The sequence below is a fragment of the Python bivittatus genome, unplaced genomic scaffold (genome assembly GCF_059951505.1).
Source record: "Python bivittatus isolate LINGU-HERP-01145 unplaced genomic scaffold, Pbiv_v1 ctg000480_np1212, whole genome shotgun sequence".
Classification (NCBI taxonomy): domain Eukaryota; kingdom Metazoa; phylum Chordata; class Lepidosauria; order Squamata; family Pythonidae; genus Python; species Python bivittatus.
This window is the reverse complement of record NW_028277075.1, coordinates 79887196-79908337: the sequence shown is the minus strand read 5'-3', so window position 1 is coordinate 79908337 and position 21142 is coordinate 79887196. Positions and strand designations below refer to the sequence as shown.

Genomic DNA, 21142 nt, shown 5'->3' with positions numbered 1-21142 from the left:
TATCACAGTCATCCAAGTCTATGCCCCAACCACTGATGCTGAAGAAGCTGAAGTTGACCGCTTCTATGAAGACCTACAACACCTTCTAGAACTAGCACCAAAAAAAGATGTCCTTTTCATCATAGGGGACTGGAATGCTAAAGTAGGAAGTCAAGGAGTACTCCAAATTTGGCCTTGGAGTACAAAATGAAGCAGGGCAAAGGCTAATAGAGTTCTGTCAAGAGAACAAGCTAGTCATAGCAAACACTCTTTTCCAACAACACAAGAGACGACTCTACACATGGACATCACCAGATGGTCAATACCGAAACCAGATTGATTATATACTTTGCAGCCAAAGATGGAGAAGCTCTATACAGACAGCAAAAACAAGACCAGGAGCTGACTGTGGCTCAGATCATGAGCTTCTTACTGCAAAATTTAGGCTTAAATTGAAGAATGTAGGGAAAACCACTAGACCACTCAGGTATGACTTAGATCATATTCCTTGTGAGTACACAGTGAAGGTGATGAATAGATTTAGAGGATTAGATTTGGTAGACAGAGTGCCTGAAGAACTATGGACGGAGGTCCGTAACATTGTACAGGAGGCAGCAACTAAAACCATCCCAAAGAAAAAGAAATGCAAGAAAGCAAAATGGCTGTCTGATGAGGCTTTACAAATAGCTGTGGAAAGAAGGAATGCGAAAAGCAAGGGTGAAAGGGAAAGATATAAGCAACTGAATGCAGATTTCCAGAGAATAGCCAGGAGAGATAAGAAGGCCTTCTTAAATGAACAATGCAAAGAAATTGAGGAAAACAATAGAATGGGGAAGACTAGAGATCTCTACAAGAAAATTGGAGATATGAAAGGAACGTTTAGTGCAAAGATGGGCATGATAAAGGACAAAAAAGGCAGGGACCTAACAGAAGCAGAAGAGATTAAGAAGAGGTGGCAAGAATACACAGAAGAACTATACAAGAAAGATCTTAATGTCCCTGATGTCCACGCTGGTGTGATCACTGACCTTGAGCCAGACATCCTAGAGAGTGAAGTCAAGTGGGCCTTAGGAAGCATTGCTAACAACAAAGCTAGTGGAGATGACAGGATTCCAGCTGAGTTATTTAAAATACTAAAAGATGATGGTGTTAAAGTGCTGCACTCAATATGCCAGCAAGTTTGGAAAACGCAACAGTGGCCACGGGATTGGAAAAGGTCAGTTTACGTTCCAATTCCAAAGAAGGGCAACGCCAAAGAATGCTCAAACTATCGCACAATTGCACTCATTTCACATGCTAGCAAGGTTATGCTCAAAATCCTACAAGCTAGGCTTCAGCAATACATGAACCGAGAACTACCGGATGTACAAGCTGGGTTTCGAAGAGGCAGAGGAACTAGAGATCAAATCGCCAACATTCGCTGGATCATGGAGAAAGCACGAGAGTTCCAGAAAAATATCTACTTCTGCTTCATTGACTATGCAAAAGCCTTTGATTGTGTGGATCACAACAAACTGTGGCAAATTCTTAAAGAGATGGGAATACCAGACCACCTTACCTGTCTCCTGAGAAATCTGTATGCGGGCCAAGAAGCAACAGTTAGAACCGGTCATGGAACAACCGATTGGTTCAAAATAGGGAAAGGTGTACGACAAGGCTGTATACTGTCACCCTGCTTATTTAACCTATATGCAGAGTACATCATGAGAAATGCCAGGCTGGAAGAATCACAAGCCGGAATTAAGATTGCAGGGAGAATCATCAACAACCTCAGATATGCGGACGATACCACCCTAATGGCAGAAAGTGAAGAAGAACTAAAGAGCCTCTTGATGAGGGTGAAAGAGGAGAGTGCAAAAGCTGGCTTGAAACTCAACATTAAAAAAACTAAGATCATGGCATCTGGACCCATCAATTCCTGGCAAATAGAAGGGGTAGAAATGGAAGCAGTAACAGACTTCATTTATTTGGGCTCCAAGATCACCGCAGACGGAGACTGCAGCCATGAAATTAAAAGACGCTTGCTCCTTGGGAGGAAAGCTATGGCAAGCCTAGATAGCATATTAAAAAGCAGAGACGTCACCTTGCCGACAAAGATCCGCATAGTCAAAGCTATGGTTTTTCCAGTAGTAATGTATGGCTGTGAGAGCTGGACCATAAAAAAGGCCGAGCGCCGAAGAATTGATGCCTTTGAACTGTGGTGCTGGAGAAGTCTCTTAAGAGTTCCCTGGACTGCTAGGAGGTCAAACCAGTCAATCTTAAAGGAAATCAACCCTGATTGCTCATTGGAAGGATCGATAATGAAGCTCAAGCTCAGATATTTTGGCCACCTAATGCGAAGAGAGATCTCTTTGGAGAAGACCCTGATGCTGGGAAAGATTGAAGGCAAAAGGAGAAGAGGACGGCAGAGGATGAGATGGTTAGATAGCATCACTGAAGCAATGAGCATGAAACTGAGCAAACTCAGGGAGGCAGTGAAGGACAGGAAGGCCTGGCGCAATATGGTTCATGGGGTCACGAAGAGTCGGACACGACTTAACGACTAAACAACAAGAACAACATGCTGGCCTTTCCTCATCCTTGCCACCTCTGCCTTAAATATTTCAAACTTTATTACAATGAAGTAGTGCTAATGTGGAAGATGATTTTAATGGCGGCACAGCCTAGATGGTGTGTGTTGTTTTTCTCTGTGCTTTCCTGTATAAAATGGCTCCTCTGCTGTATCCTTGCACAAAGGACGGCTGACTAAGGCTGTAGATTTCTAAAAGTAAATCTCTCTGCTTCTCACCTCTAATTGCTTCCCATAATTAATTATTTTCTCAAGCAGCCTAGCAAAAACGTATTGTCAGCCTCTTTTAACTCCAAGGCCAACCATCAGCGCAAGGAGTGTTTGATGGATGAGCAGGTACCCTCTTCCATAAAGTTTTGATAACGACTAGGCAAGAGGTATAAAGAGGAAGTGTGTATGCTTAATTAGAAATATGAATAACTGTGGTCAAACACTATGTAAATCCTGAAACCCCTCCAAGGTTTCAACATAAAGGCAGGAGTGGTGCTAGGTGTTAGCCGAATGAGCTTCCTAACAGCTGAGGAATGTGAAATTCTGCTCTGTGTATAAACTCTGTTGAATGTTGCCATTTCTTATTTAACTGGATATTTCTTGTTCTGTATGACACTTTGCAGTTAAAGTGATCCTTCAGCTTTGCTGTGTTCAATAAATCCTTTCAGTTTCTACCTTACTCGTGCATCAGTTGCCTTCCAATCCATGAACCTGTGCTTTACTGTGGCAAAGCAAGTGGGGCCTGGAAGGTATCTAACTGAAGCTTAGTAAAGTTTATTCCTCTAAATCAGTGTTGTCCAAACTTGGCCACTTTAAGATGAGTGGACTTCAACTTCTAGAATTCCCCAGCCAGACATGCTGGCTGGGGAATTCTGGGAGTTGAAGTCCACTCATCTTAAAGTGGCCAAGTTTGGACAACACTGCTCTAAATGGTGCCCCATCCCTACAATTTTCATCTCATTCTGCAGCATTTTGATGCTTCTCCATTATAACCTATGGGCATTACTTTTTAAATCGAATGTTCAGTCTCAAAACAGTTCAGATGAAATCACTTGTCCTCAAATCTTGAACTGCACATTCAGATCATATCCTACCATTTTCATACCTCACATCTCCAGTTCAAATTGAAACAACAGTAACAACTAATTGGCACAGGACAGGCCTGTTGAACATGGAACCGCTTTCTAAATCTGTAGAGAACCCCTTACCAGATACGTTGGGGGCAAAAAATCATTCAGTGACAATCAGTCTGTATTCTATATGGAGTTATTTTACTGAAGAACCCTTGGAAGAAGAGGCCTGCAGGAAGGTTTTAAATCATTCCCTCTTCCAATATATAAGAGTGACCCAAGGCAACTTCTGAGCAGCCACGCATTTACGCTGTAGATGTAGTTTGCTAATATGAATTCAAGCAGCAGCTCTACTCTTGTCAATGTTTATGTCTTCCTTTTTGGTTCTAGGTGTGGATCCAAGACTCTTTTAGTTTTAGCACAAGAGCCTTGTGAGAGAAAAGAGAGAACTGATATTTAGAAACATGTTTCTTTTTTCACAGAGCAGTTACACAATTGCATACATAAGCTCAGAAGACACCTACTGGCTCACTTCTCAGAACCATTTTGGGGAGGCTCTGGTGGTTTTGTTTTTTATTTTGATGGAGCGGTCAGACTTTAATTACCTTCATGGCCTTGGCTGAGAATTTCAGGTAAACCAAGTGGTCCAAAGGGCTGTGGGAACTTATAGCTAAGTTTTCATCTAGATACAAAACAAGTTTACCTCAGATTTTCAACTGAGGCTGAACCTTCTCTGGGGAAGATTCAATCTGTCCATCTGGGGAATTCTTAGCATCTCTTCACAGGACTTTAGTCTAACAATAAAAAAATAGAAAGAAAGGTGCTTTGATTCTTCCTGCTCAAAGCCCAGGAATACAGAACTTAAGAAACTTTGTTCCGATAACAAAACACAAGTGGGTAGCTATGTAACTGTGCAGTCTTGAAAAATGGAGACAGCTTTAATGAGAAATGCCCTTCCATTTGACAGTGAAGTCAAATGTATAAATATGATTATATAGGGAAAAGGGAAATCTGGCTGGGTGGGTGGAGAGGAAGGAAAACAATAATTTCTCATGCATACAGGATTCAAAGTAAAACCAAACAGACACCCTAGCTAAACTGGTTACTCATTTCTTCCTAGAATAAGCTCTTGGGTTTAGCACATATTCATTGCAGAGAGGATGGTTGCAGAGAGGATGATTGCAGTGAAATCATCTGGGGCTCCTATTGGATACTTGTAGGCAGACCTGTTTGATTCATCCTTTTTTTCTTTTCTGTCCTTGTAGGGATAAGTGAAAACCTGCCTCCTTGGGAAAGTAAGTGATGCTTTGCCCTGTCAGAGATAATGCTCCATCTCTAATGTCCTCCAGCCAGTAAGTCTAGGTGCTAAACATACCTTCCTAATTGCTGGACTTCAACTTTGTATGTGGCTTTCTAAACCTATAAACCTACTGACCACTAGGAACAATAAACAGAGATAGAGATAGCTGGTGGAGGGACTACACACATTCCTTGTCTAAATAACTTACTTTGCATGTCTCTATGTAATATGCCTCCTATAGGTTTTGCTGATATTCTCAGGATGTCCATTGCTTCCTTCCTCTCTCCTGGGAACATTTGCAGGAGAATGGGCTGGCAAACGTTTCCAGAGGGCAGAAATATCAATTATTCACTATCAAAGTAACCTCAGGTGCATTGTTCTACTCCACTTCCAAAGTATACCAATCCATGCTTTGTCACCTCAGGGCCCTTGTCCATGCCAGCACACTTCAGTAAGTTGCAAAAAAACCCCAGCACTTAATGCTGATTTAACTGAATCAGTGCTTGCCATTTTACTATTGTACTATAAAAACACAATACAGGTAGTCCTTGTTCAGCAACCACACTTGAGATTGGCCACTTGGTCATTAAGCAAAGGGGTCACTAAGTGAAACTGTGACTGTGATTATGATCTTACTTCTGCTTTCCTTTGCTTTACAGACCTACAAAAGTCATAAATGCAAGGATTGGTTGCAAAGTTACTTTTCCATTACTGTTGTAACTGTGAATGGTCACTGTATGAGGCAGTTGCTAAACAAGGACTACCTGTAAGTATACAATTTACTTTGTAGATAGAAGATCACTGGTTCAAAATCCAGCAGATACTTTATTACTATTTTTCTTTCCCTGAACTTTCTACTTTTCCCTGTGCCATTTTTAAAAAAAGTTTAGCAGTGCACTATTTCATTATTTTACCATTCACCTGGGGTAGAAACCAATAGATATTGTTGTCAAAGTGTCTCAGCCTAGGCAGGATTTTCTTAAACCAGGTTAGAGTCAAACTGACATGAGCAGGACAAGAGCAAACCATCAGTGCAGACGTGCCTTTAGTCCATCTTTCTTTTCTGTCTATGACCTGTGCAGTAAAGGTTATTTACCTGACTTACTCTCTCTCCATAATGGAAAAGTACATGTTACAGACTCTTAGGTGTAGACAGATTGAAGTAACTCAGGCACTCCTATCCCCATGTTATTTCCTAAATAAAGCTTATCTTCATTTTTTCCCACTAGCACCAGCCACAAGAATATTTTCTAAATACTTACAAAAGTTATAATCCTACCGTTCTTTCTCCAGGCATTCCTTCTGCTGTATTAAATCTATATGCTATTCCGCACTAATGACCCTTGATAGAATTATAAAAGCCTACCCTGTTTTCATCAGTTTTGGCTTTGTAGAAATGTGATTACATGGGAGAGGCTCTTTTGAGAAACAAAAGAAGAATTCCATCTATTCAAATCTCTTAGCTTTGGCTGCACTGTTAGTCACAGTCACATTTTTAAGTTTGGGAAGACTTTCATATGCTTCAGTATCTACTTTTATCTATGATAGATGCAGACATTCACTTCTTCCTGCAAATGGAATAGACTCTCTGTTTGGGAAAAGGATCTCTGGATCCAACTTTCTATGCATGCTAGCGAAAAACCTATCATATTAAATTGTTAGAAGAGCTTTTATTTCAAGGATAAAGTGACATAAACTGACTGGAAAAAGCTAATTAAAGTTGCAATAATGTTGCTGCACTTTGTATTCCTAGATATTGCACACAAAGATTTTCCAGTCATATCTCTTTAGCTAATACAAGGGATTCATTAACCTTAGTGTAATTTGAAGACCAAACACCATTTATGAGTTACACCCTGTGCACCTTTCAAGCTGATTTCATCAGAAGAAAATGAGGAGATTTGACTCAAGCCTTGATGGATATAATTGGCCAAACCACAAAATGAAAATCACCTGGCTTTTAGACAAGAGGGAAGGGATGGCAGAAGTTATTTCTTGGCAAGTAAAATAGATACATATGTCTTCTGTGGGAAATCTGAAACTATGTTCTGCAAACTCAAAGAGTGTGATTTCACTTCTCCACTCAATATATGGTACCTTTCCATATCAGGTCAGAGATACTCTACTTCTCCATCTTTCCCATTGGGACACAGTGGATAGGAGAAGTAAAGGTTAAGATTGATTATGGGCTATCAAGTCATTCTCAGCTTTTAGCAACCGCACAGATAGATTTTCTCCATCACAGTCTGTCTTTAACCAGGTCTTTCATATCTTCCAATGATGCACTCATTGCCACTGTAACTGAGTCCATCCGCCTTACTGCTGGTCATGCTCTTCTCTTTCCTCCCACCTTGCCCAGGGAGCTGGGTCTTTGTTTCAGGTAGGATAATTTGAGTCTGGTCATTTATGCCTCAAGTGAGAACTCTGAGTTGATTTATTCAATGATCCATTTGTTTGTTTTCTTGGCTGTCCATTGTATTCTCAGGAGTCTTCTCCAACACCAAAGTTCAAAAGCATCAATACTGTTTATATCCTGCTTCTTCAAAGTCCAAATGGTTAAAAAAGGAATCTTATTTAAGTTATCCTTGGCAGGTATTCTATTGAGTCTCAGGATCTCAAAGAACTTTGCCGAAAGTGAGCTCTATCTTGTCTGTAGAGAGGGACATACCAAGGCAAATTTTTCATGAATTTTTCAGAATTCATTAATAGGCCAGGTGCAGAATGGGCTATTTTTCAATAGAAGAGAATATATGTAGCTCTGAGTTGAATTTTGGAGTTCTTGGTGCTCTCTGAACTTGGTTGTTTGCATGCAGATATTTCATTACCCAATTAGGTAACATCATTAGTGTGACTGAGTGTGGGGTTTGCTGCCCATTTATATGTAGTAGCTTGTTCTGCCCATTTTGGTGGGTGCATGGTTGGTTTGGTTGTTTCTTGACTACAGTGTGTGTGTGTGCATATATATATTTGCCTGATTGTTTGTGTGGTATTGATTCCTGCTAATCTGAGTGTTGGTTTCTGGAGGGGATGTGTTCTACTCTTTTTGTTTTCTTCTTAGCTTTTTTATTGTCTCTTTTGAATCGTGTGTAAATATGGTTCATCTCTATGTGTCTATTTGTTAGCATAATTTTTATTAAAGATTACAGTAACAAAAGTGAATATAAACTAAAGTCAAAAAAAAATTGGAAGAAAGAGTAAAAAATGCAAAGAAAGAAAAAATATATAAAGAAGTGACTTCCAATCTTCATCACAACAAGTAAAAACAAATTTGCTAACTCTTTACCCCTTACACACAAATATCTCTTCTTCCCATAATCCATTCCTTATCTATATACAAATCCATAAATCATCAAATTTTTAGTCCTGGTGTTAGCAGAAAGTCCATGAAGGGTTACTAGAGCTTTATATAAAAATATGTCTTATTTTAACCTTCATCAAACAAACCAACTTTATATTCCTTCCTTTTACTTCTAACAACCTTGATCTTTAATTCATTCAGATGTTGTAGGATTTGGTCTCTCTTTAATTTTTTTCTTTCCCATCGCAGAGGCTGCTTCAAGGCTTTAACAAGCCTCTTTTGTAAATCCAATAAAAGGCCTTTATCAGGATCATTCTCTTGGCTTGTCATTTGTAATGCCATATTAATTGCCTTCTTTATCTTGTAATCTACATTTTTTTTCTTATCTAGTATTTCTGCATCAGATTTAATATCTTTTGGACACAGTATATCCATAGAAGCAAACATAATTACTGACATTTCTGATACTGTAGCTACTCATGTCTGGCCCCATTCTTCAAAAATCTCCTGAAGTATTTCTAATGTTATAGCGTTTTATACTTTTTTTCCTTTTCCTTTTCTCCCTGAAATCTTTAGTCCCCTCTAGTGTCCAATTTTTGAAATCATAAAATCTCAAATTACTGTTTTAACTTTAGACAAAACATTCCAGTTCCCACAAAATGCTATTTATTTTACTTAATTATTTCTAAAAACTTATAGTAAAAGTCTCAATGTTCCAAAGTTGTCTGGACCCTTAATTTGTTTATAACTTTCTTAGATCAAAATCTTATTTAGCTTTTTGCCATTTATTTCAAATTCTTCAAATTCTTAAGCTTATAGTTAATTTTTCTTTTGTTCAAGAAGAAAGGTAAACTCACTAGGTGGATTTTCAAACTTGTCTTTCTGAAGATCTAGTAGCCTTAAAATAGTAAATAAGCAATTTCCAAAAGTGATTAGAAAGTGAGGCTTGCTAATTCAGTGTCCTTTGAAAGGCTCCACCACGGCTGTGAGCATGATGGCTGATCCCTTCATCTCCCAGATCTCAGACCTGCAGCAGTCTGCTGTCCTGCCATCTTCTCATGAGGATCAGCCATCTGGAGCACATGTGGGTGATCTCCCATCCTTATCCAGAGAGGTTCTGAAGGACCGGTCTAGTTGCCGATGTTTTGGACTTTCTGTCTCTGTTGGAGATGCATTTAGTTCACCATTCCTCCACCGGAAGTCCATTTCTATTGATGGCTGATTTGTCTGAATGCCAAGCTTCAAGGAATTCTCTATAAATTTTGGATTTGGTTTGGTCTAAAACGATAATAGCCCCAGTTGAAATGTGGTTGAGTCTATGTGTTTTGAGATTAAGGACTTTTTGCCATGTCTTCTGACTGCTAGTTGGTGCCTGTGGATGCACTCTGCTAGTCTTCTGCATGTCTGTCCTACATAGTGGCTGTTAGAGTCTTTGCACTATATGTTGTTGATGAGTCCTGTTTTTTCTTCTTGGACTACTGGGTTTTTTGATTTGCTTAACATGTTTTGGAGGGCTTTTGTTGATTTATGTGCTACAGTGATGCCTCTGGTTGTAATACTCTGTTGGTTGCTTATGAGATATGTTTGCTGTATGGGAATGTTATCCTTTTCATAGCTTGTGTGATTGTGCTATAGCAGGTTGTGTGGTCAGGCACTTTTTAATAAAGTTGTGTGGGTATCCATTTTTTGGAAGATGTTGTATAGGAGATTTATTTCCTCTTTCTGGCATTCTGGGTTTCTGCAATGTGTTTGTGTTCATCTGAATAATGTTTTTACACAGCTCCTTTTGTGGGTTGTTACTTTGGTAGAGGAGCACTTGGTTAGCGTGGGTTGTTTTCCAATAGACTTGGGTTTCTAATTTATCATTGTTTCCTCTGCTGATGAGGATATTGAGGAAGGGTGGTGTGTTGTTTTCTTCTTCCATTGGGAATTTTATTCCTTTGAAAATGTTGTTGATTGTCTCATGCATCTAGTATACATAATGGATCCATACTATTGATCATATGTGTGGGAGTACTATAGCTTCTAGGCACTGTATCACAATCTCTGCTATGAATCCTGAGTGTGGTGATTCCATGGATTTTCCTCTGATTTGTTTGTATATTTGTCCATCATATTGAAAATAGGTAGTGAGGCAAAGATTATTCATCTCTAAGCTGATAGGTTTTCATGCCTATTTCTTCTTTTAACTTCCTATTTCTTGTTTTCCCAGTTTCTTTTCTGTCACTTTTCTAAAAATTGATGGCAACAACTTTGAGGCATAGGACAAATTTGTCTTGGGACCCACCAAGGAAGGGCCATCTGTGTAGGATGACTAGCTGATCATATACATCCCAGGGCTACTCTTTGCTTTCTCTATTTGGTCTTCAGATTCAGGGATTCAGAAATTTCTGAAAAACAATCCCATCAAAATCCCTACTCCTCAGGACTATCCCTTCTCTTAAAGAGCTGCAGGCTGCTTGTGTTGAATTTCTGAAAAACTCAATAAGGATGTAAGTAAGTGGCGTTGGAGAAAGGATTCTCCTGGCCAAACTGTAAAATTTTGTCATACTACAGTGCTGCAGTAACTTGTCTCTTCTACTGCTGCGTACTTGGTTCTGAACCTAAAACGTTCCTAGGAATCTATGTTAGCTAGCCAGGCTCTGGAACCTATGTCTGAGGTTTGGTTCTGTGAGCCCTTTTACATCTTCTTCTCTTATCTCATCATCACCAGTTGGGATATGGAAGTCCTGATGGAGCAGGACATTGCAGATTAATAGAAAATTTTCAGGAGGTCCACTCTGGGAGAGGAAACATGATAATCAGTATAGAGTTGGTTAGCTAACTTTATAATGAGCTGCTTTAAGAAGGGAATGAGTCTAAAAACTGGATTGCTTGGTCAATGTCTCCTCTCTCAACTGACTTCTTTCTATGTCTGTTGCTACAAATTCCCACTTTTGTATCTAAATGAGTAATAAAGGAACACTCATATCAGTTTTGCCCAAGTTCACCTACTTGCTTTATAGGCAGAAGGATTTTAATGCTTTTATTTTTCAAATGTAAGCTTTAAGTTCTGGGCTGCCTAAGCAGATTGTTCTATGCCATGAAAAAACTCTTCCGTTTCCAAGCAAGATGTCACACCTGTACATATGGTCTCCCTCTCCTGTTTCAATTTGTGCCAGAAAAATCCACTGAGTGCAATGCCCATTGAATGCCCCATTACCGACATGACCTTCTTCCAGAGACAGCTACAGAGCTTTCCATATCCATTATGGTGGTGGCATTCCTTTCCTCTTTGAGAAAATATGGACATGTTGCTGTTGCAAGAGATCCAAAGTGTTTTTAGAAACTTAGCCAGGGGAAGGGACATAGAGTAAGGGGGAAGGAACTGTTGGACAAAACCACACAGAAAAACATAATATCAACCTTGATCCCATTATTAGACCAAGCACTTGCAAAAACAATGAAATGGAGAAAAAACCAAACAAAACATGGATTTGCTTTATTGAGAAAACATGTAAGGAGTTGCATTCAACAGTACTATGAGCATTATTTGTCTGTTTCTCAAAATCGCTTACTTATTTAGATGATGAATTTAGAAGATGTATTCTTGTGTGACTAAAGAACAGAATCCACAGTGAAGTTCTGGAATATATATTGATCTCTTGTGACATTATTGCTAGGAGGACCAGATAAATCCAGGCTCTCCCCAGTGCTGTTTCCTGGTGGTGTTTAACTTCACCCATGTGAGTAAAGGGCATTCTTGTCCTTACTGAGAAGCATTAACCATTTCCTTAAGGATTTGGACCTGCTGGCCCTTTCCCCAAAGCAAACAATTTCTTCCCCAAGCTAGAACTCTGAAAAAGAGGTGAGAAGGTTTGTCTGTATCTGTAGTCTGAAATCTTCCTCCTCCTCTTTTTCCCATGATAGAACTGCCTTCTTCAAAAAGACAGCACAGGATAACAACATCTTGCATAGATTCCCAGATGCAGGTTTGTAGAAGGGTCTGACCTTTAAAACATCTCCTGTCTTATCTGATAGCTTCCTCTTCTCCATGAAACTCAGAAAGAAGTAGAAAAAAGAGCACCAACCCTAATGCCTTGCAAGGTAGGAAAAACTGTGCCCTTTTGTAATGCTGTGAAGGACAACAGGATCTCCTCCCAATTTTAAAGGTAGGGAATAAACTTGATAGCTTCTCCCAATTTTAAAGGTAGTGACTAAACAGGTCAAACTGTATTTGGAGGAGAAGGAATAATAATATAGACTCCAATCAAAATATTTCTTGTGCCTTTTTAACTCAATACCTTCTCCAGTTTTAAAATTGGAATCCAATTGTTTCTTCAATTTCTCATGTTCAGGAGATATACAGCATTGATTAGGCAGCCAAAATGGACCTACCTCAACACAAGAAGGAAGTATTAATGGATTAACTGGAAGACAAAGCTTGTAGGGCCTTTAAAGAGAAAAATACATTAGGGGTTGACATTTTTCCCTCCTCCCCAAAAACCTACTGAGGACTGACCTGACTCAATGCCCACAGAATGCTGCCTGATGGATGGAAAATTAATGAAGGCTGATGGATGCCAGTTTTCCTTAACAGGGATAGGATAGGATAGGATAGGATAGGATAGGATATAGGATAGGATAGGATAGGATATAGGATATAGGATAGGATAGGATAGGATAGGATAGGATAGGACAGGACAGGACAGGACAGGACAGGACAGGATAGGACAGGATAAGATAGGAGGCTGGTGCTCTGAACAGCATCACTTCCCACTGCAATATTCTGTTGCATTCCCTACTTGCATATATTATTAGCAAACTCCTCATATGGCTAAAAGTAAAGCTTAAGCAGCTTTAAGGAAATATCAAGGTTTGAGAAACCCAAGAGAATGAAACGGAAACTCTGGAATAAAAGCACTCCATTCACCAACCTTTTTTTTGCAGACTTGACATGAATTATGTATGCTCTTTAAAGAAGAAACATTAAAATTAAATAAAAAATTGGGTAATGCTTCTGTTTTCCTTTTGTTATGTCAGATCAGTTCATACTGCATGATTTTGTCATTGTATAACAAGACTAACGATGCTGATCCTGGGTCTGAACCTATCCTAGGATGGTAAATACAGGAATATGATGGAAATACTGCCCCCCCCCGCCCCAAAATCAGCTATAAGCTTTAAATGTTACTGAAGGATACCAAAGGTATGCTGGTTTGTTTGTGAAAAATAAACTGTTACAAGAATATCTGCAGGAATGAAAGCCCAAGATTTTTGCGGGGGGGGGGGTGAAGGAGGAGATGAAAATAAATCTGGTAAAGGCAAAAGTTATCAATTCATGAAAGTGGAAGTCTATAGATTTCAAGTATGCAATTAGAACTCATTCACTCACTCATTCACTCACTCATTCAGTCAAGACTCTGGTGGAACTCCAAATCTGATTTCTTCCATTTCAACTTTGGTTCATTCCCTTATGTTTCATCCATTCAATAAAATCCTGGGGGGAGAGGACCAAACTTTGCAGGCCACACCCCAAATTAGAATGCATTTGAGCTTTATGCCCAAGTCTATTTGAATCTAAGTGGGAAAAGTACTCCTCTGTATTTACAGCTATATACTTCTTGGGGCTTCTCTATATGTTCAAGTGAACATAGATGAATGCGGGGGGCGGGGGAGAGGTGAATTTTCAATCTATGCAAAGCCACTTCCTTCCCCATGCATTGAACAGATATGATGAAATGGATCACTGATTAATTGCATTTGTCTTCCCTTCCCCTCCATTCCTCTTCCCCCATTAGTCTTTCTTTTTTTTTTACTACATTCCCTCTGTTTAAACTGAGATTGATAAGAGTTCTTCTGACGGAAGCAGTGGTTTTCTGCCATTCTGTGGAACACCAGATATATATATATATATATATGCAATGCAATACATAGAACAAAGAAAAGCTATTTAGCAAACAATGGGATGTCAGTAATCTAGTGTGATCCCCCCCCCAGTTTTGCTTGGGATTGCTGCATTGGAGATGTTTCTGAAATGAAAGTCTTTATTTTTTCTATTCAGTTGACAAAATTAGGAACTTAACCAAAGGCCAGCTCTCCTAACTTATCACATTCTGCGTGCCATTCCTCCTCGCCAGTCTTTCAGCTTTTGCTTGTCTCTTGAAAACTCAAATTCCTATTCCCTGTTTTTCTTTTTATTTTCCAAACTACCCAATCTAGAGCTACTAGATCTGAGTTGCAAAGCTCCAATTGATCAATAGATGGCAGCAAAGAGTTTTTGGATGCTCTTTGTTACCATCTAGTGTTCAACCAGCTTTTTGCAGCCCAAATCCAGTAGCCCTAGACTAATAACCAAACAATCAGTTTTTCAGAAACTATTCACAGGATTCTCCTGCCTCCCACCCACACACTCACATGCACACTTTGCAGAACATGCAAACTCCACTCAGTGGACCATCTTAAGTGCGTGGACATACAATCTAAAAAACCCCTAATTATTTCTGACCACTCTCTAATATATTTATTATGGCTAGAGACCAGCAAATTACTTGCAACCAAGGCATTAATGCTCGAAACAAATTCTCTCCTCAAGGATTAAAGTTGGGATCACTAATACAATTTTTATCTGCCTTTGATCCTGCTTGATATTGATGCGAGCAAAAGCTGAAGCAAAGCAACAAGATGAAGTCTTGGGGATTATTAAGCTAAGGTTCTGGAGAAGACAGCTGCTGCCGCCACCTCAGCAGCAGCAGCACGGTAGCGGGGATGGTGGGTTGATGAGCGCAATAAGGCAGAGACAATATTCCTCACTTTGCATCATTGGTAGGGAGGAGAAGGTCTCAGCCTGACCCTTCCCCCGCCTTATGAAACAGCGTCACTTTGATAATGTGGGCAGCTGAGACAAACAAATGAAGCCGTCTGTCGAACAGAAAGGTAGGGATGATTGGTATAGATGCCACGGTTTGGTTATGGTGCGTTTCACACGTGCAAGGGTATGTGCCCCTCTGTTTGCAGCGGACGCTCACTGACCTCACCTGGAGATGCCCCCTTCCCTGGAGCCCCCTTCATCTGGGCAGAAGGAAGCCTCCGCTCTCCTCGCCTCTTCCTCTCGGGAGGCCCTGAGAAAGAGCGTGAAGAACACAGCTCACCCTCCACTTTATGCCCCGGTCTCCCAAGGCTCATGCCGCAGCATCGGCGCTCGGATTTCATCAACGCAACCCCCGTCCCCAGCCCTGTCTCCATTGCTTTCTGCTGCTGCGTTTCAGTTCAAGACGAGTTTTCCTTTCCTGCCGCCTGGATGACCTCAGAGATCCTCCTTATTTTATTCCCCAGGCAGGGACGGTTGCATTTCCTTCCCCACTTCGAGGTCCGGGTGACATTATTTCCCCCCCCCCCCCCCCGCGGGCGAGTCTGAAAGAGCGAGAGAGCGCGAGAGCAGGAAGAGATGCTCCGAGCGGCCAACTTCCCCGGTAACTCCGGAGCCGATCGCCTGGGCTTGCTAGTCGTACTGAGAAAGGATCCTCCCTCGCCGGCGCGGGAGGGGGGACGGGCGGGGAGGAGGCTGAGCGGGAGGCGGAGGGAGCGGGAAGGGCTCCTTGCGCCTATAAGGAGTTCTCCAGCTCCAGCCTTCCTGAATTCCAAAGGCAGCTGCTGGAGGTGGATTGCCGGACCGTCCGGCCCTGGGGCGTTCAGCAGCGCTCGGCGAGGGCTCGGCGAGAGAGGCGCCTTCTCTCTCCGCCTCGCCAGCCTTTCCAGGAGACGCTGGATGTCGGATGGAGTAAATGAGCAAAGGCAGGGAGACCAAGCTGGAGCAGCCCTGGTCTGAAATTGGAGATTAGGGAGGCAAGGGACAGCCCGGGGCAATGGAGCCCGTGGCCCAACTCTTCAGCGCCTTGACTTTGCTGCTGGTCAGCGGCTGGCGTCTCGGCTTAGCAGCTTCCCACTGTAAGTATCCCAGACTTTCCCCCCACGCTTCCGGAGCGGTCTGTTTATCAGTGGGGTGGAGGGTTTGCTGGAACAGAGGAAGGGGTGAGAGATCCAGCTGCTGGGGTCTCGGGTGAAGTTGGCTTAAGCCTTCGCTGCAAATCGGCTCTCGCTCTTTTTCGCACTTTCCACGCCAAGAGAAAGAAGGTGTCGACCGGGTTTCCACCTTAAAAACCGAAGTTGCAGAAATCTCGACATCATCTTGCCCCTTGTGCGACAGTCTCCGCGTTGTCTAGTCTTCCTTTCTTCGAAGTGGCTTCTCCTGGGTCCTCGGATGAATTGCCGGTTATTTATATTCCTGCGTTAAGACTTCGTTTTCCGTGGTGCTGATGGTGTCAGGGAAATGCCTTCAGTCACCTCTCCCTTGCAGAGTGCGATGGCTCCTTTTGCCGTCGTAAGGATTTCTAACTACAGCCCCCCTCCCCCCTCCGCTTCTTTTCCGAACTGGATTAAAGCCTTTGTTATTTTTGTAATCACAGAGTCATGGGGTGTCTTCTGCTGTCCTCCAGTCGTCCCAAGTAATTCTTGTTGTTTTCTTTTAGAAAGATGAGTATCTGCACTGCTGCTTCAGGTCTCAACCTGATGTGTTTCCCCAAGCCAGGGTTAACTACAGCAGCCTTCCCCAACATAGTGGCCTCCATACATATTAGATTATAACTCCTACTTTCTTTGGACAGCATGGTCAATGCTTGCACTGGCTTAGGGGTAGCCGGAGGCTGCCGGTTTGAGGAAGACTCAACTGCATCTCAATCTTGAAGAAGCATAACATTGAGACTTGAAGCACATGTGACAGTGTAAAAGAATCTGTGAATAGTTGGTATAGGTTTTTTTTTTTTAAGAAGAAAAAGCACTGGTATAAATTTCATACTACTAGTCATTCATGGGTTCCTTGCTGCTTCCCCTTCTCATGCACAGCTTGGATTATTCTGATCTTGGCTTGAAAAGAAATCCCCCATCAGATCCTCCTCACCTGAACTGTTGCTTGCATTATTGCTTCTGCTGTTGTTTGGTTAGATATTGCTTAGATATTGTGGTAAAGCAGTTGCTGGCGTATATTGTCAGTCCAAATGAGAGGAACATGGCTATACCTTTTCAGTTATTTATTTCTGTCCAGGAATGGAGTTCCTCTCATCATGATCCTTGAACATAACTGAAGGCAGGTTGTGCTCCTAAAATGTAGTCTCCAGCATGCTGAGTCAGAAAATAAGTCCCACTGAACTGATTGGTACTCATTCCTTAGAATGGCTGGAATGGAGAATAAGACACTGTTGATCTCTTGCTTTGGAAGATGACATAGACAAAATAACAGCACATGAGAAGCTCTGCAAAGTGTCAGTAAAAGTGCTTAGCAGAAGTGACTGAGAACATAATTGTTCACTGAAGTCATGCAAGATTTAAATCTAGTTCACAGTCTTATCCAGATAAGAGCATAAAAGCTCTTTTTCAAGAATTGGACCAGTCGATAGGACAAGTTTTAAACTCTGTCTTGCTTCTGTTTTATTCACTGAATGCTATTAAGCACGGGGAGAATATGTTTGGAACAAATGAATTACGGTCTCCATGCCATGATGGAAAGGAATGAGTTTTTATTTGAGTCCTAATAGCTTTTTGAACACTAGAGGTCACTCTTGCCTTTTTGTTTCCCTTCCTTGAAATTGGGGGGAGGGGGTGCTAAAAGGAATATATTTTAGATGTCTACCCAGTTGAAGCAATGGACTACTCTGAATAAATAGGAAAAAAGGGAATGCAATAAGCTTCATGAATGGCTCTCTTGGTGGGTGTGCCTTCAGGTTGGATTTTAATGAATAAAAACAGTAAGCAGGCAGTAAAACTTCTTTGTACCTGGAGTAATGGTTAATATGGTCTAATAATGTTCTGGAATGCTAAATGGGAGGCGGTTTAACCAACAAGTCTTACTATTATCCGTTTTGTAATAAAGTTAATTTGAATATCTCTTAACAGAAAGCTCTGAGTTAATGAGCTTTACTATTTCTTGGGTGACACTTTAATTTCCCTGTGCCAGTAAACATTCCCATTGAACACAGAAACTGCTCCCTAAATATTTGGAATTTCATCTTTATAAAGCACAGTGATCAATTCTTTTATTGTACTGTACGATTTTTACGTATTCATTAAGCAATGAATTTAGCTGGATGCTTTTCCCCAGGAGCACATTGGAAAATGGTTCCATAAAGCAGCCACTGTTACCACTTTCCACCCGCTCTTTCGAATGATTTTGGCATGCTTGTTTTAGCTATTATGAAAACTTTTCTTCTTTCTCTTAAACCAGGTGTTGGTCAAAATCTAAAATTGAAATAATTATCTCTCTGTATGAATCAGAATATTTCTCGCTCTTTGGAATACCAGATCATGCTATGTAATCGTCTAATTCATTCTAATTCATTAGTAATTGTTTCAATAGGAAGTGAGCAATTATGCAAGGACTATGATGCTTCAATTTTTAGTGATGTTTCAGGAGGCATGCAAATACTATTTTGGAATGAGTGAGTGAATTTAGGGTTGATTCTATGCATGCTTATTTGGTAGCAAGCTCCAGCATAATCAATAGAATTTTCTTCCAACTTCACAGAAGTGCTGTAATAAATGATACTATTGAAATGATATCACAAAGGAAGATACCGAGCTTGATGATCCATGAGTTAACTTTGCATATACAAATCAGCAGCGGCAGCAGTAAGACTTCTGCGCTCTGCAAATGTGCAACACTTTCAGCTTCACTTTAGTAACTGATTCAACACTGTACCCAATATCTCACTGGATACCACAAACTTCCAGGAGAAAATCAGTGCTTTTCACAACTCCACCAATATTTTAATATATAATACAATCCATACCCAAAGACTAGCTAGGGAGTCAGTCTACCTTTTTGCCTGTCACATAAGTTCTTGATTGAAATAAATGGGGAAAATCCTGGTTTAGCGGAAAGTAAATTGAAATGATGAAAGTCAAACCCTGTTGTTGGGAAATTGAGCTCTTGGCAGTGTCAGAAAAGAAGGAAGAATCAGAGTTCTGAAGGGGATCAGAAGAAGGTCATTTAGATCTAACCTCTGCACTAAGATGTGCTTTTCAAGACTTTAATAGATTAGCCCCATGTCAATCCAGATCATAGGATTCTGTGGAAAATGTTTGGTATCAAATGTGCCAGCTGAATAAGAAATAACCTTTATACAGTTCCTAGTATTTTCTAGGGCAGATTCTTCTTGATTTCATCTATTTTGGTATAAATTAATGTTGACCACATTTAGTAAGATTTATATTTAAAGTACAGAACAAAAACCAGCATGTGAATTAGTAGTATGAGTGTTATGGAAGCAAGGAGAGAAGGTATAGGGAAGTATAATGAATGGGGTTGGTTTGTTTTAAACAATATACAGTATATGTTGATTTCCATTTCTTTTATCTCCTGCTCCCAACAGTTTTACTTCTTACTTTTTTATGCTTTGCTTAACTCTGTTTATTTTGCAAATGAATAGTCTGATTATTATGATGTGTGTATGTGTGTGTGTGAGAGAGAGAGATGTTTCCTTACCATGTGTTAGATTATATCCTATCTTTAACCTCTTTGATTCTTGATGCACTGAATTATGAAGAGATTCCTCTGCTTGTTTATCTGCTTGATCAGCATATAACTTGATTATAACATTTCTTGAGCTGTTTTCTTAGTAATTTCAACAATGGGGTATAAGGGAGGTCAGTAGACACTGTTATAAAAATTACTTCATCTAATGTAGTTCCAGAAATATTTCAGTCTTGCTCCATCAAAGTTCTTTATTAGATTACTACAATAGTAATGAGATTTCTCCCCAGGATTCTAATTGCTGGGAAATAGATACAGCATTCATTAGTGTGTGTTTCTATTGTATCATGTTTGTAATGGGTATTATTTTAATAGTAATATGCTTGTTAGCTTACAAGAAGAACCTTCTGCTGCAACTCTTAACCTTGGGTTTTCCAGAAGCTCTCTTATATTTCTGTTAGTAATTTGCACACTTTCGGAAGATGGAGTTCATAACAAGTTTGTCCATATATACATCCAAATAAAGCATTCATTATTAATTTTGTGCAGTTGCAGGTATTTCTAGCTGTTCTGGATAAATTGAAATAATTGCAAAGGGAGGGAGAAACATGTACCTCTGAGAGACTGTAAAACAACAAAAGTGATGTGTCTGTGGATGCACATGGACTGAATCACACAACTAGTAGTTCCTTCCATCTCTGATTTGGAAATGTTCAGCATACTAGGTTTGGAGGCAATGCTCCTGATACAACCTTGCATGCCCACTCAGCCAACATCCTATGTGGTGTGATGAGAGGGTGGGAAATTCACTTTATCCTACTCTGTGTATGCAGTAGAAGCAACTTATACAGTGGCACGTTCTTTTCCATATCACAGTCAATATTTTTTCGGCAAGGTTACATGTTTTAAAATAGCAATAGTGAAAGAGGAACAGTGAAGAAACTCTGGGACTGAAATTTGCGGGGGGGGGGGGGGGAATCCAGCCTGTAAGGATTATGATAAAACCTGAAGGATACTGCAATCATTTTGTGACCTGTTTTATCAAAGTACTGTTTTTACTATAATCACAGTGAAGGTGGAGTAAACTTGGAGAAGGATGTTGTTTGCAATATAAACCAGGAAAGTGGAGAGGCCAGTTGCTGCAGACAAAACCATAGGCTTTTTCTTCTTTTATTTTTCTCTCTTTTACTGGGTTTTGTTGCTCTCTGGGCATAGGAAAGGGGGTTAGTTTGTGAGCACTTACTTTTCATTTGATCAAAGGGTTCAGGTAGATGTATTAAAAGATCAGCTATGGTAAATGCAGCTGAAGTGATTATAAGCAGACCCAGAACTCAGATTTATTGTTGTTGTTGTTGGTTGCACAGTCAGCCAGATGTTTAGACTGGACTTGACATTTTTATCCACCTATCGAGTCCTTCCCAAGGACCTGGGA

At 40.5% G+C, this 21142-nt stretch overlaps 1 protein-coding gene across 1 annotated transcript in view; it reads left to right on the top strand.

Annotated features, from left to right (window-relative positions):
* The first annotated feature begins 15903 nt into the window (after window positions 1-15903).
* The window catches only part of CNTNAP5 (contactin associated protein family member 5), a 406384-nt gene continuing 401145 nt past the window's right edge, over window positions 15904-21142 (top strand). Inside the window, exon 1 of the mRNA XM_088146406.1 lies at window positions 15904-16133. Within this exon, the coding sequence (XP_088002532.1) occupies window positions 16052-16133 (82 nt within the window). The 5' untranslated portion in view covers window positions 15904-16051. The remainder of the gene's footprint in view (window positions 16134-21142) is intronic.